This window comes from Eptatretus burgeri, chromosome 2 (genome assembly GCF_056783735.1).
Source record: "Eptatretus burgeri isolate ZD-2024b chromosome 2, Ebu_testis_v1, whole genome shotgun sequence".
NCBI classification, from domain to species: domain Eukaryota; kingdom Metazoa; phylum Chordata; class Myxini; order Myxiniformes; family Myxinidae; genus Eptatretus; species Eptatretus burgeri.
In genome coordinates this window covers 158,684,077-158,696,123 of record NC_140962.1, presented here as the reverse complement: position 1 = coordinate 158,696,123, position 12,047 = coordinate 158,684,077, and the positions used below count along the sequence as shown (strand labels likewise).

At 45.9% G+C, this 12,047-nt stretch overlaps 2 protein-coding genes across 31 annotated transcripts in view; one reads left to right on the top strand and one right to left on the bottom strand.

The window, feature by feature from the left end:
• LOC147033697 (NACHT, LRR and PYD domains-containing protein 12-like) overlaps window positions 1-7,819 on the top strand; it is a 517,878-nt gene extending 510,059 nt beyond the window's left edge. For 2 of the 9 annotated variants that reach the window (XM_085871821.1, XM_085871820.1), the window contains exons 14-16: window positions 332-412; window positions 3,119-3,180; window positions 3,338-7,813. In XM_085871821.1, coding sequence (XP_085727947.1) covers window positions 332-412; window positions 3,119-3,176 — 139 coding nt within the window. In that variant the 3' untranslated portion in view covers window positions 3,177-3,180; window positions 3,338-7,813. Of the gene's footprint in view, window positions 1-331; window positions 413-3,118; window positions 3,181-3,337 lie in introns of all 9 variants that reach the window. The other 7 variants (XM_085871819.1, XM_085871818.1, XM_085871816.1 and 4 more) reach the window with 5 other exon arrangements.
• The window catches only part of LOC147033690 (NACHT, LRR and PYD domains-containing protein 12-like), a 1,146,930-nt gene that overhangs the window by 332,458 nt on the left and 802,425 nt on the right, over window positions 1-12,047 (bottom strand). The window lies entirely within an intron of this gene.

The window sequence follows — 12,047 nt, the reverse complement described above, 5'->3', positions numbered from 1 at the left end:
ACCCCCTCCCCGTTCCGTCCCCATTCCCCCCACCCCTCCCCATTCCGTCCCCATCCCCCCCTCCCCGTTAATATAACTCGAACCTGTTCATTGAGCTGTTTTATTTATTTATTTCTCTTTTGTACAAACTTGTTCCCACGATCCAGGGGACGATGTCTCACGGAAAGGGGGTTTGTACTATTATCGGTCACGTGATCTTAAACTGTTTATTTTCAGGTTATTTAATTATCTCTTAACCTGAAATAAAGATCCTTCTCATAGAACTCGTTTATCTAGAACTTTCGACTGATGTTTGTTTGTTTCACTCCTTGGAGTTTTTATCTCTTCCCAGGTTAGTGGGATGTAACCTGAGTACCAAGTCTGGGCCCATCCTGAGGGACCTGAAGAACATCATCAACTTGGAGGATCTTGAGTGAGTCCTGAACTGTTATTGAGGTTTTTGTTCTTCTTCTTGTTCTGTTTCCCTGAACACGGATTAGTGAATTCCCATCACAGGTTTATAAATAAACTCCATGTTTAATTTCCTGTAAACTCCCTTTTCCTCGTGCTCTGTTGGCGCGTTTTTGGAGTAGTGCGGCCTGTCATTTACACCACTCTCTAATTTACCTTCACGAGTGTTTGTAATTACACGATTCGAGTGTGTGAGTGATGCTGTGATTTAATTTACACTCTGAACACCATGAACACGTGATCGTTATAAGAGATGATGTGGGATTCATAGATTTCCTCCCTCCTCGTTTTCCCGCCTTCCCGTCCCTCAGTTCCTGAAACCCTCCATGTTCGGTTCGTCCGTTTGGTCACGTGTTCACCATTTTGTGTGTGAATTGTTCCTCTGTAATTGGTGAACCCTTTGTAATCATCACTGGAAAGGGTCCGTGGTGTAGCGAGGTTGGTAATATGAACACAAGACAGAGGAAGGTCATCAGTGTTGAAGTAAAAATGGATGTTTTCGGACGGGATGAAAGAGATGATCGTACAGCTGATATGAAGGTGAAGTGAAGACGTTTAACGATAGTTGTGGGTGGATTTGGAACCTCTGGAAGAGTAACAACGACCACAACATCAGAATGACCGGAGAGGATGCTGCTGCCCACACCGAGACCGCCGAGAAGGTTCCATGATGGAGGAAGGTGGATATTCTCCAAAACAAATGTTCAACATTGATGAGACGGGTCTGTTTTGGAAGAGGACGTCACGTGGGAGGGACATTTCTCATGAGGAGAAGATCACACCTGGGGGGGTTTAAAGGAGAGAAAGATCGCTTCACGCTGATGTTGGGAGGAGACGGTGAAGGTGATTGTACATTGAAACCGTTCATAGTTTACCATTCAGAAAATCCCAGGGATATGAAGGGATATGTTAAAAATGTCTGCCTGTCCATCGGTATTCAAATACCAAGGGCTGGATAACAGGTATTCCGTGTGTTACAGGATTAAGTGGAGCTCGACCAAATCACGACAGGGAAGGGAAATGGCGGGCCAGGAACTACTTTATTACACTCTACATATCAATACGCAAGGATGTAAATCCACCACAACAAGTAAAATGTTTTGTGAATATTTTATCTCCCAGTTTGTTACTGAGTTGAAGGAATATTGTGAGAAGGAGAATTTGAGTTTTATAATTCTCATCCACCTCGATAATGCCCCAGATTATCCAACATCCATCCAGGACCAAACAGGGAGATTGTGTTTCTTCCTCCCAACCACGACATCTCTAATCCAACCCATGGACCAGGGAGTGATTGATACATTCAAGGCGTGTTATCTCCCAATAACATTTATAAACCTGGTGAAATCAACTGATAATAATCAGATGATTGTAAAGGAATTCTGGAAGGTCTTCACCACAAGGGATGTTCTATGTGATGTTGAGGAGTCTTGTAGGGAGATCACCCGTTCCTCCATGAATGGAGTATGTGGGAAAGTTTCCCCTCAATGTGTTCACGGCTTCAGGAGTTTCAACCTGAATAATGATTTGTGCAAAGCACGACGTCACATCGTCAAGATGGCCAACACTGTCGGCTTTGATGAGATGGATGAGGGTGATATGGAGGAGTTGCTGGACTCGTACCTGGAGGAGCTCTCAACATCACCATCTTCGTCAAGGTCACGTGACACAGATGATCCCCTCCTCTCTAACTCCTCCACCTCCTTCCCTCAATACTTGCACAAACAACACATCAACAGCAGCAGGTAACATAGTGTTAACATCCCCTTTATTTAATTTTTCTATTTTTAGTTGTTATTTATTAAATACAACAGTACACGGTAGTGTTTACACAATGTTCATTGTTTATATCTTAAACATTACAATGTAAATATAATAATCCACTGTAATCGATGGACGGTCCATCTGCTCGTCCGGAGAGGATGTCTGATACCGATTGTTCACAGAAACGTTTGAAATGACGGAAGTTTCCACAAGTTAATCATTTTAACGTTTCCGTTGATGAGTAGACTTGGTTATCGTGGTTATTGATCCGACATTTAAAAACTACGTTTTATACTTTATCAACGTTCGATGTGGGAAGGACAATGTACACGTCACGGGAAGGACACGATGTGATTCACCTGTTCGAACCGACAGGCCAAAGGTGACATTTTGATCTGGAACACGACAGGACCAAACCGAGACAGGACCAAACCGAGACAGGACCAAACCGAGACAGGACCAAACCGAGACAGGACCACAAACAGTGTCTCACAACCTTATAAATGGAGGTATAAAGGTTTAATGTCGGGTCTGGTGAAAGTGAGTCCGGTGGGAGTGTAAACAGAGAAGAATGACGGACAGTAAACTAAAAGGGAAAGGGGGAAGAAAGGGATGAAAACGGAGTGAAGAGGGACAGGAGAGTAAACAAACAGAGCATCTCGCAACCTCAACGAACCTGCACATCCACCATGACGTCACACTCAAGGTGCGAACGGCTCGGTGGGTGGGGGTGGGGGGAGACAGAGGGAGAAGATAGAGAATTGGTGGGGGTGGGGGGAGACAGAGGGAGAAGGTAGAGAATGGGAGGGTGGGGGGAGAAAGAGGGAGAAGGTAGAGAATGGGAGGGGGGTAATGAATGACGTTTATTTATATTTATTTAATTTTAACCCTTTCTCTTCTTCAGTGTGAATGGTAATGGTCCAGGACTCGAGGATCTCGTAAACAAGAGAAAATGGTTCTGACGTGGTGAGTGTGAAGGGGAGCGGGTGGTGTATGTTCAGTGTAATTTTAACAAGTGGAGTGAGAATGAGGAATATAAAATGTGGGGAATGAAAGGGGATCACGGGGGGGGGGATGGAGGGATGGGCTTCTGGTTTATTTATAAAAGGTTTTGTTTTTACAGAATCCATGGGTTGAACAAACGTTCATTCTTTCCCTCTCACGTTCAACGTGGACATCTCGGGGGTTAATCCCCACGAAGGAAGAAGATCCTTATTCATTCTTTAGAACATTTCGTTCATTTTTATCTTTTTAATGTTTAGGGAATGAACTGTTTGTTTCTACTGTACATGTAATTTAAACTGGAAACGTTTGTGTGTGTGTGTGTGTGTGTGTGTGTGTGTGTGTGTGTGTGTGTGTGTGTGTGTATGTGTGTGTGTGTGTGTGTATGTGTGTGTGTATGTATGTGTGTGTGTGTGTGTGTATGTGTGTGTGTGTGTGTGTATGTGTGTATGTGTGTGTGTGTGTGTGTGTATGTGTGTGTATGTATGTGTGTGTGAAGGTGTGTGTGTGTGTGTGTGTGTGTGTGTGTGTGTGTGTGTGTGTGTGTGTGTGTGTGTGTGAAGGCGTATGTGTGTGTGTGTGTGTGTGTGTGTGTGTGTGTGTGTGTGTGTGTGTGTGTGTGTGTGTATGTGTGTATGTGTGTGTGAAGGTGTATGTGTGTTTGTGTGTGTGTGTGTACGTGTAGGTGTGTGTGTGTGTGTGTGTGTGTGTGTGTGTGTGTGTGTGTGTGTGTGTGTGTGTGGAGGTGTAGGTGTGTGTATGTATGTGTGTGTATGTATGTGTGTGTGTGTGTGTGTGTGTGTGTGTGAACGTGTGTGTGTGTGTATGTGTGTATGTGTGTGTGAAGGTGTATGTGTGTTTGTGTGTGTGTGTACGTGTAGGTGTGTGTGTGTGTGTGTGTGTGTGTGTGTGTGTGAAGGTGTATGTGTGTGTGTATGTGTGTGTGTGAAGGTGTATGTGTGTTTGTGTGTGTAGGTGTGTGTGTGTGTGTGTGTGTGTGTGTGTGTGTGTGTGTGTGTGTGTGTGTGTGTGTGTGCGCGTGCGCATGTGTGTTGTCCTGGCGCCTGTCCCCGTAAGTTAAAATTGCAAAGATTGTTATTTCGCATTAAGTCTGCTCTGTGTCTTCTATCGTAAGTTGCTTGTAATATTGCCACACCTCTCACCGCTCTTTCTATCCCTGCACAACACACCCCAATAAAACTATTAAATGTGCCACATACCTTTCCTCACCCCATTGTAAATATATCATCATTAGAAATGTTCCCTGCTCGTTTTTGTCTGTTCTTTCATTGATCCAGCATGGTCCGAATCCTAGTTTAGCCGGGACTTTATTCTCAACGATCCGTTCCTTTTACCCGGTACGTCCTTGGCAGTGTCGCTCGGCTGCATCCGATCCGGTAAAGTGATTTGGTTCAGACAAGGCGTACCGAGGACGTGTTTCCGGTAATTAAAGCACGTGATTAATTAGGTAACCCGGTTAACCCATAGACGGGAGGATACCAGCAAACACGGTTGAGTTATTGGCATCCACGGTTGGTTGGCGACCCGCCGCGTTGCAGAATTATCCGTGTGCGACGGCCTACAATTTCGGGGAATCTGGTGGGAGCCGATATAGCGTCCACCCCCCTGGTGGTCTTCTCACCCGACTCCCGGCCCACAACAGTTTGGTGTCAGGTGTAGGGCGAACCCTAAAATTTATGGGGTTCGAACCCACAACAATTTGGTATCTTGAATGTGATTCGAACCAGGGGTGTGCTCCGCAACCCCCCCCCCCCACTTCCACCGAAATTAAGAGCAGGATTCAAATTTTAGTTAATTATTGGTACGGACCATGGCGGACCAAGACGAGCTGGTTCGGGTGGGTTCTGAAACGATGTTAGAGGAGTGCATGGCTCAGGACAACAGCTTTGAGGGAAATCATTCCTTGCAGCCATACCCAGAGGTAACGCTGGGGGCAACCACGATTACAACAATACTTGGACCCACCCCATCATCAAATTACCCTCATGGAGGACTTATCGATACCTATGGGATCCACACCCGACAGTAGTAGATTGGCCTCGCCAAGGCCAATGGATCTGAACCATTTAATGTAAATGATGACTCGTATGATGGGTGATATGAAAGTGGATATGCAAACAGTGATGGATAAAATGCAAGAAATGGAGGTAAATATATAAACACAAATGAAGGCGGGTCAGGAGGAAATGAAGGCGGAGCTGGAAAAGGTAAAGGGCGAGTTGAAAAAGCTGGGCCCCAAATTTACACATGAGATCAGGACTGGACGTGAAGAATTGACTGAGTTGAGTGGGAGTGTGGAAGGTGTTTGGACCGCGATGAAGATGGGTAATGTGGAAGTGACATAAAACAACGGCAATAAAGAGAGAAACATATAAACATGGACAGGTAGGGATGAAGAACCAAGAATTTGGAACCGTAAAGGAGGAATTAACTGAGGTAACGGAGACACAAATAGAGATGGAACGGGTAAAGGATGAATTACATGAAGTAAAAGAGGAGCAAACACAAATGGAAGGGAAGATAAGGGACATTAAGGTTGAGCATGTGGAATGTGTCGAGACCCAATGCGCGTGTCAGATTAACCTCCCGCAGAAACAAAGGGAGATGACATGCTCCCTCGAGGCAGACCGTGACCAGGTGAGTCCAGTAAGGCTGTGCGAGGTGGAGCGGTTGCATGGTGTGAAAGAGCACATGCCTAGCTTTGGGGGGATAGAAGCCCCGGGATCTCTTGGGGTAACCCAAGCCCCTTGTATGATTATGTCAGAAGGTGTGTGGAGTACGGCTAAAATGAGATGGATGAGTGCACACGAAAGAGTGGGACGCGGATCGACCCAGACGGCAGTAGTGGTGAGTGTAACGGACGGGAGGGTGAGCCTCCTGAGCGGGATAATGTTACTTTGGAAACCGCGCCGGCTCTGCGCGACTCTGCGCCCGGAACATCCTCGCTCCGGGCAAAGGAGAATTAGTTGGGGGAAGGGTTTAGCATTAGATTGACCACCCTCATGGGGGCATGAGCAGTCCTCCATGGGTAACACGAGTTTGGGGGAAGTTAGGATAGAATTTAGAATGGATTGGAGACAAGGGAAGACCTGGAACGTGTCATGGGGACATAGCTTAACGGTAGAGTTAAACGGAACGCACATTACAGTGAGGGATGACGGGGAGCACGAGTTAGTTTGGGGGACGTAGTAAGTAGAGCGTCAGTGTTAGTGAGGAAAAAAAAAAGAGAAAGAAACATGATGAGTGAATGTGGGTCAGCGGGCCCAAGTGTAAATGGAATGAATGTGGAATGCATGGTGCAAACCCATGATTGGGTGGAGAAGTGAATTCCACCCAAGGGAACCCAGGGTTAGTGTAATATTAGTTCGTGGGTTCGTTAAATTAACCAAAAGGATGTCGTTTTGTTGTTGGTGTTGAACGAAGGCACAACACCTTTTGCATGGTGCAGGAGACTATTGACCGGCTGGGAGCGTGGCTTTGGAAATTTGAGTATCAAGTCGAGGGCATCAAAGTAGTCGGCCAGAGTAGACCATGGGTCCAAGGGACAGAGTTAGACTAATAGGCACGGGTACCCATGGAAAAGGGACCCGGAGCGCCAACATGCCATGTGGGCATCGATGGGGAAATGCCAGGGAAGGCATTCCCCATGTTAGTGAGGAGTAGGTCGGCTCGGAGACAGCCTCAGTGACCCGGAGGTGCTAATGATTGAGTTTGGCAGGTGGGCAGACCTGCCAGTGGAGCCACGCTGCCCGCCTACAAAATTGTGCGAGAGCACGGAGGAAGATTTTTGGGCCAGGCCCAAATTAATAATGAACACCAACACAGGCCACAGGAATCGTGGTTTTATGAACAGATAGTTTCACGAGACAGGCATGTTGAAAAGCCCCGGGGATAGTTTAAAGAGTAACAAATGGTAGGCGAGATAAGAAATGTGTACCTCTTCACACCATCCATCCCTTCACTGGTTGTAGGCCGCTGGACTCATCTTGGGAATGCTGAAACCTGTGGGAGTTGTTCTGAGACCACATCGGGCTTCAAGACAGATTTATTTGTCTCTTCGTCAATCCTCTTAAAAGGGATCTTCGGGATTGGGAATAGACGGATAGGACACATGTAATTCGGAATTAAAAAAAAAAGTCTTAATTTTTTTGTTGTTGTTGATGTTACAACCTTAAGGGTGTGGGTATGGACAAGGAGAGGCATAGGAAATAGGATGGGGGGAGACCATAGGGCAGGACCGAACCATTCTTCGGACCGGCCAACACCACAACACTCCCTCCAAACTCCAAGAGACCACACCGAGGCCGGCCAGCTTCATGTGCCAACCTACCGCACCTTACCTGGTCTGCATTTGCCATGCCTTTACATTGACTCCACTTGCCATCCCTTGCCATGCCTTTATCTGCCTTTGCCTTGACTACACTTACCATGTTTTGCAATATCACTCAACCTTACCATGTGCGCCAGGACCATCTCTGTGAAAGTATTTGCATGGACTGCCATGCAGGCAGCCGCATTAGCGGGGACTGCATTTTTGCAGCCCGGGCATCTCCATGTTGTTGATAAAGGCTAGTTCAAATGGACTGTGGTACGGCGTGTTTCCTGTCGAGTTCGTGTGAGTTGCCTCCAGCAGCCAGGAAAAGGAAAAAAAAGGAGCATTGAGAGCCCTGAAGACACCTGATCATTTGATTGTCTGCTGCTGCACTCATCCCCAAATGTTTTCATTTACTGTGTTTTCTCTCCTTAAGTCACAGGTCCTGGGCCATGAGTAATGTCAATAGTAGAAACATATATAGTTCTAAACCATCTGTTTGTTAGTTTTGTTCAAATTCCGTCAATGTAGATAAGTTGTCCGTATGAGTCTGTTAGTTTAGTTATGCAACGCACTCGGTTATTTATTTTTGGGACATGTATTTGAAATGTCACACTCAGGGATCCGGAGGTAAAATGTACTAGGGGAACCTACACCTGCATGTCACACGAACGTTAACGACTCAGGTCGAGTCTAGCAAAAGGGAGGGGGGTAGTGTTGTGGTTCTAGGAACCACATGCCTCCAACATATAGTGGACCCAAGACAGTTATTCCATTAATATACATTAAGATAGCCCCTTCCCTTTTGTTTAGTCAAATGGGGCATGCGTTGCAGGGATCTCATAGCTAGGTTTACTTATCCCACTAAACTTCATTTCTACTCTTCTTCTGTGCTTATCCCTGAGGTAAATCTGAATTTGCATCCTCGCAGAAGCCAACACGTGTAGCACGTGCCACGGCCGGGGGAGGGGAATATAAAGCCGCAACGCTAATCTAATCCTATGTTTTCTGGGTCAATTAATCCAATAAAAGCCTCAAAATAGTGCTCAGGATTATAGAAAAGCAACAACCAAAGGTAATTGAAAACCATTGTCTTTATATTTGTGATATAACTGTATTACATAATACATGTTGCAAGTCCTTTGGAGTTATAGGTATGGGTTTATAAAGCAAGAAAGCAGCCTTGTTATTATCAGGTTGAACTATAAGTTATATACACAGGATCTACTTGGTCCATATCGTTCAGGAATATGCTCTTGCAGATCTTCGTCACTGTCCTGAGTGTCATTTTCGGCATTACAGTCTGCGTCATTTTCGCAGTCACTTGCACAAACAAAGGTCGGTGCAAGCCTAGTTGTGTCTCCTGCATGAACACCTCTGGGTTGTGCAATGGGCTTTACACTGACATCTGACCAACTCTACAATGGCCTGTGGTGCAGGTGGAACCTTTGTGGTGGTAGGTAGGATCTCACCATGGTCATTCTGACAATAACCATGTTTGAGTCGAACAGACGTTGCCACATCATGGTAGCTTGGCACCACACCCTATTCAGTGCGCGAACACGTTCAATGTGCTCCTCAAGGGCACCAACTGTAGGCGGCAACTTGCTGCTTTCTGCCAGATGTTTGCAAAACAGATGCCACCTTAGGTCAGGAATACTTGTTATATGGATGTCCTTTGGGCAGTGCATTAAGGATACAATGTTGGCCAATGCATCCTTCACCTCCTGTGTTGGGTCGCCTTCCTCTGTCAGTTTCATCAGTGCTGAGATGATGTCCCTGCCAAACTTCCTGAACTGTTGAAACCAATGGTTTTGCCTACTCCAGAGAATCTTCCAACATTGTTACTCTTCCGTAGAGGTTTTCTTGCGGGACAAAATTCCGAAAGAGATGATTCCTATGGTTTTAAATTCACCCTACCTCAGGGTGTTACCCCAAAAAAATCCCCGTTCTCAGGTAGTGGGGAAAATTTTTCCAGCACTTTTCAATATTGACATCAATTTTCGCACTGATAATAAGGGGTAGGGGTAGCAATTCTGAATATTGTAGTGTTTTCTATGATTCAATTGCGATGGAATTTCACCTGCACATAGTGAAGAGATGTCCCAACTTTAGTGTGAAACCTCATTGGTTTTGTTCTATGCTCAGGTGACAAACATCCAAGATGGCGGTGCATGATATGGAAATTCATAGATGTAAAAAGCCAAGACTGTATTATCCAGTACAATCGAATTTTTAATGAGTCAAAAAAACCACAATACACATCAGAACGTAAAGCATGGTGTCTGCTCTATAGTTCAGACTCATAATGATCATCCCATGTGTCGACAGGTTCGCGATTCTCACAGTCCTCACCACGGCATCCACCACATTCCAGGACACATTTCAGTCCATTTTTCCTACATGAACACTGATTGCTTCCACATCTGTTCATCGTGCTTTTGCATTTGCAACGGACAAATTTCAGAATGTCTTCAGGAGCCAGCAGTAAATCAGTCTGGAGTACTTGAAGGCCGTTTTTGCCTTTTTCCCGTCCGAAGTCTAGGGGATTCAGTACGCCATCCAGTTCTGACCATGCTATAATCTGTAGATGTACACGAAGAGCGTGAAAATGAGCGGCTCGATTTGTCGGAGGCAACTTCTGAGGTTCCAGATTTGAACACGTAGCGATCACGTTCTGGAGTTTGACGTGTCTCAGGTGAGTTTGGTCATGGCGGTCACCACCATCGAACAGGACACAAAACAAACGAACCCCTGTGTCGCCTATTTCTCCTTTCGTGCTTGTATGGCAGCTTATGATTCGTGCGAGCTTTTGTATCTTGACAGATTTCGGCAGCTTTTTAAAGAGTTGTACTTTTCCTTTACCGTAGCACGCTGACATAGTGTCGCACCCTGTCCAAGCGTGAATGAAAATTAGGTTGTCCTTCTGGACGGGTGTAATGATCTCACAGGCGTCTTCAATACTGTACAATTTCGTCACTTCGTTTTTCGCCTTCCTGCCTTCCCTCTGTAAGTAAACTGGAGCCATGCCCTGTTCCCAGTGATGCACCAGTAAAACAAAAATGTCCGTGTCTTTGGCGACAATGGTTACACTTTGTGAGTTGTGAGCGAAGCTCATCGCTCCTTTCACAATCATGGTGTCTGCATCACCTCTACTGATATGCACTGAATGGTTGCGACTTTCGAGTTGGGTTGCAAGCATTTTGATGAACTCTGTTTTGTTTCTCGAATTGTTGAGGAAAGCATCCTGGTTTTCGTGAGCTTTCATGTCAGGCCTTGGTGTGACTGTGGCTGAGATCTTCGCTGATGATAGCCATGATTGCTCGTGGTCTTTTGTGTTTGACTCCTCGTACCCGTCGAATATCACAGTGGTGAGACCAAATCGCTTTTCAAGGTATGATGCGTAATCGTTCATTATATCTGCGTACGATGTTGCCCTTTTCCATCATACACGGTGTACGAGCCATCCATCGTCAATGACGACAATAGATTTGGGAGAGATTTCCTGGGAGATGTGATTCATCATGTCCTTTTGCACCACCTGGGCTAGGTCGTCCATATCTGCTTTTCTCATGTAGCCATCTTTGAAGAGAGCTGGTGGGAACGTGCTCATCTCATGGGACAAGCATTTCTCAATGTCTGCATCCAATCTTTTCCCAATAGCGCAACACCTGAGGAAGAAAATGCTGGGATCTATTTTGACAGTTTTGTCATGTATTCGTACACCTGGTTGAAGATCTTGCAGCGTGTGAACTTGTTGAGAGCGCTTGATTTTGGCATCGTTGTAACTGACGCCATCTAAGCTCATCTGTATCTGAGCACCAATCTTTTCAGCATCATCGCAGTTGATGCCATCAGCATCGCACGCAGTCAGTCCGGTTGATAGCAAATGGAGCTCTGCTATTTCGTCGCTGAATGGGTCGTGATCGACAAACCAAGACAGCATCTTCTACAGGGCGCATGCGTCTCGTAGGCGGCGTGACTTGCTCAGATCTACGTGCTGTTCGGAGGTTGTCCGGCGTTGGTTGGTTTGGCCTTCCATTGGCCGCCCGGTGGTGCATTGTATAAATCCACTGGTGACGCACACTTTCCGTCATGCCGCGTCCATGGGAGATTCCACCTCGACTTTTCAGAGAACACATTAGCACTTGCTCAATTGTCAGATCTGACCAAAGCCCATTGAGCTTATGGTCGCTTCTCTGAACGATGTGACATCTCTCATCGGTGAACATGCGATATACCCAGGAATGTTCGTCAGGGACTGCGTGCATCATCTGAATGTAGAGACGAACACTCTGGGCGTAATGCAAGTGTCCAGTCACCGCAAACAAATTCAGTAATCTTGTACAGGCGTGCAAGTGATCTTCCCATGACTTGGTACGTTCGGCCAGGATGAAATTGTTGATGACGTTTACGTGAAATAAACCGCACCCACAGCTTGGTAGTTTTTGATCGTGATGCTATTGAGGTCATAAGAGTTTGCAGCTAAGTGTCCAGC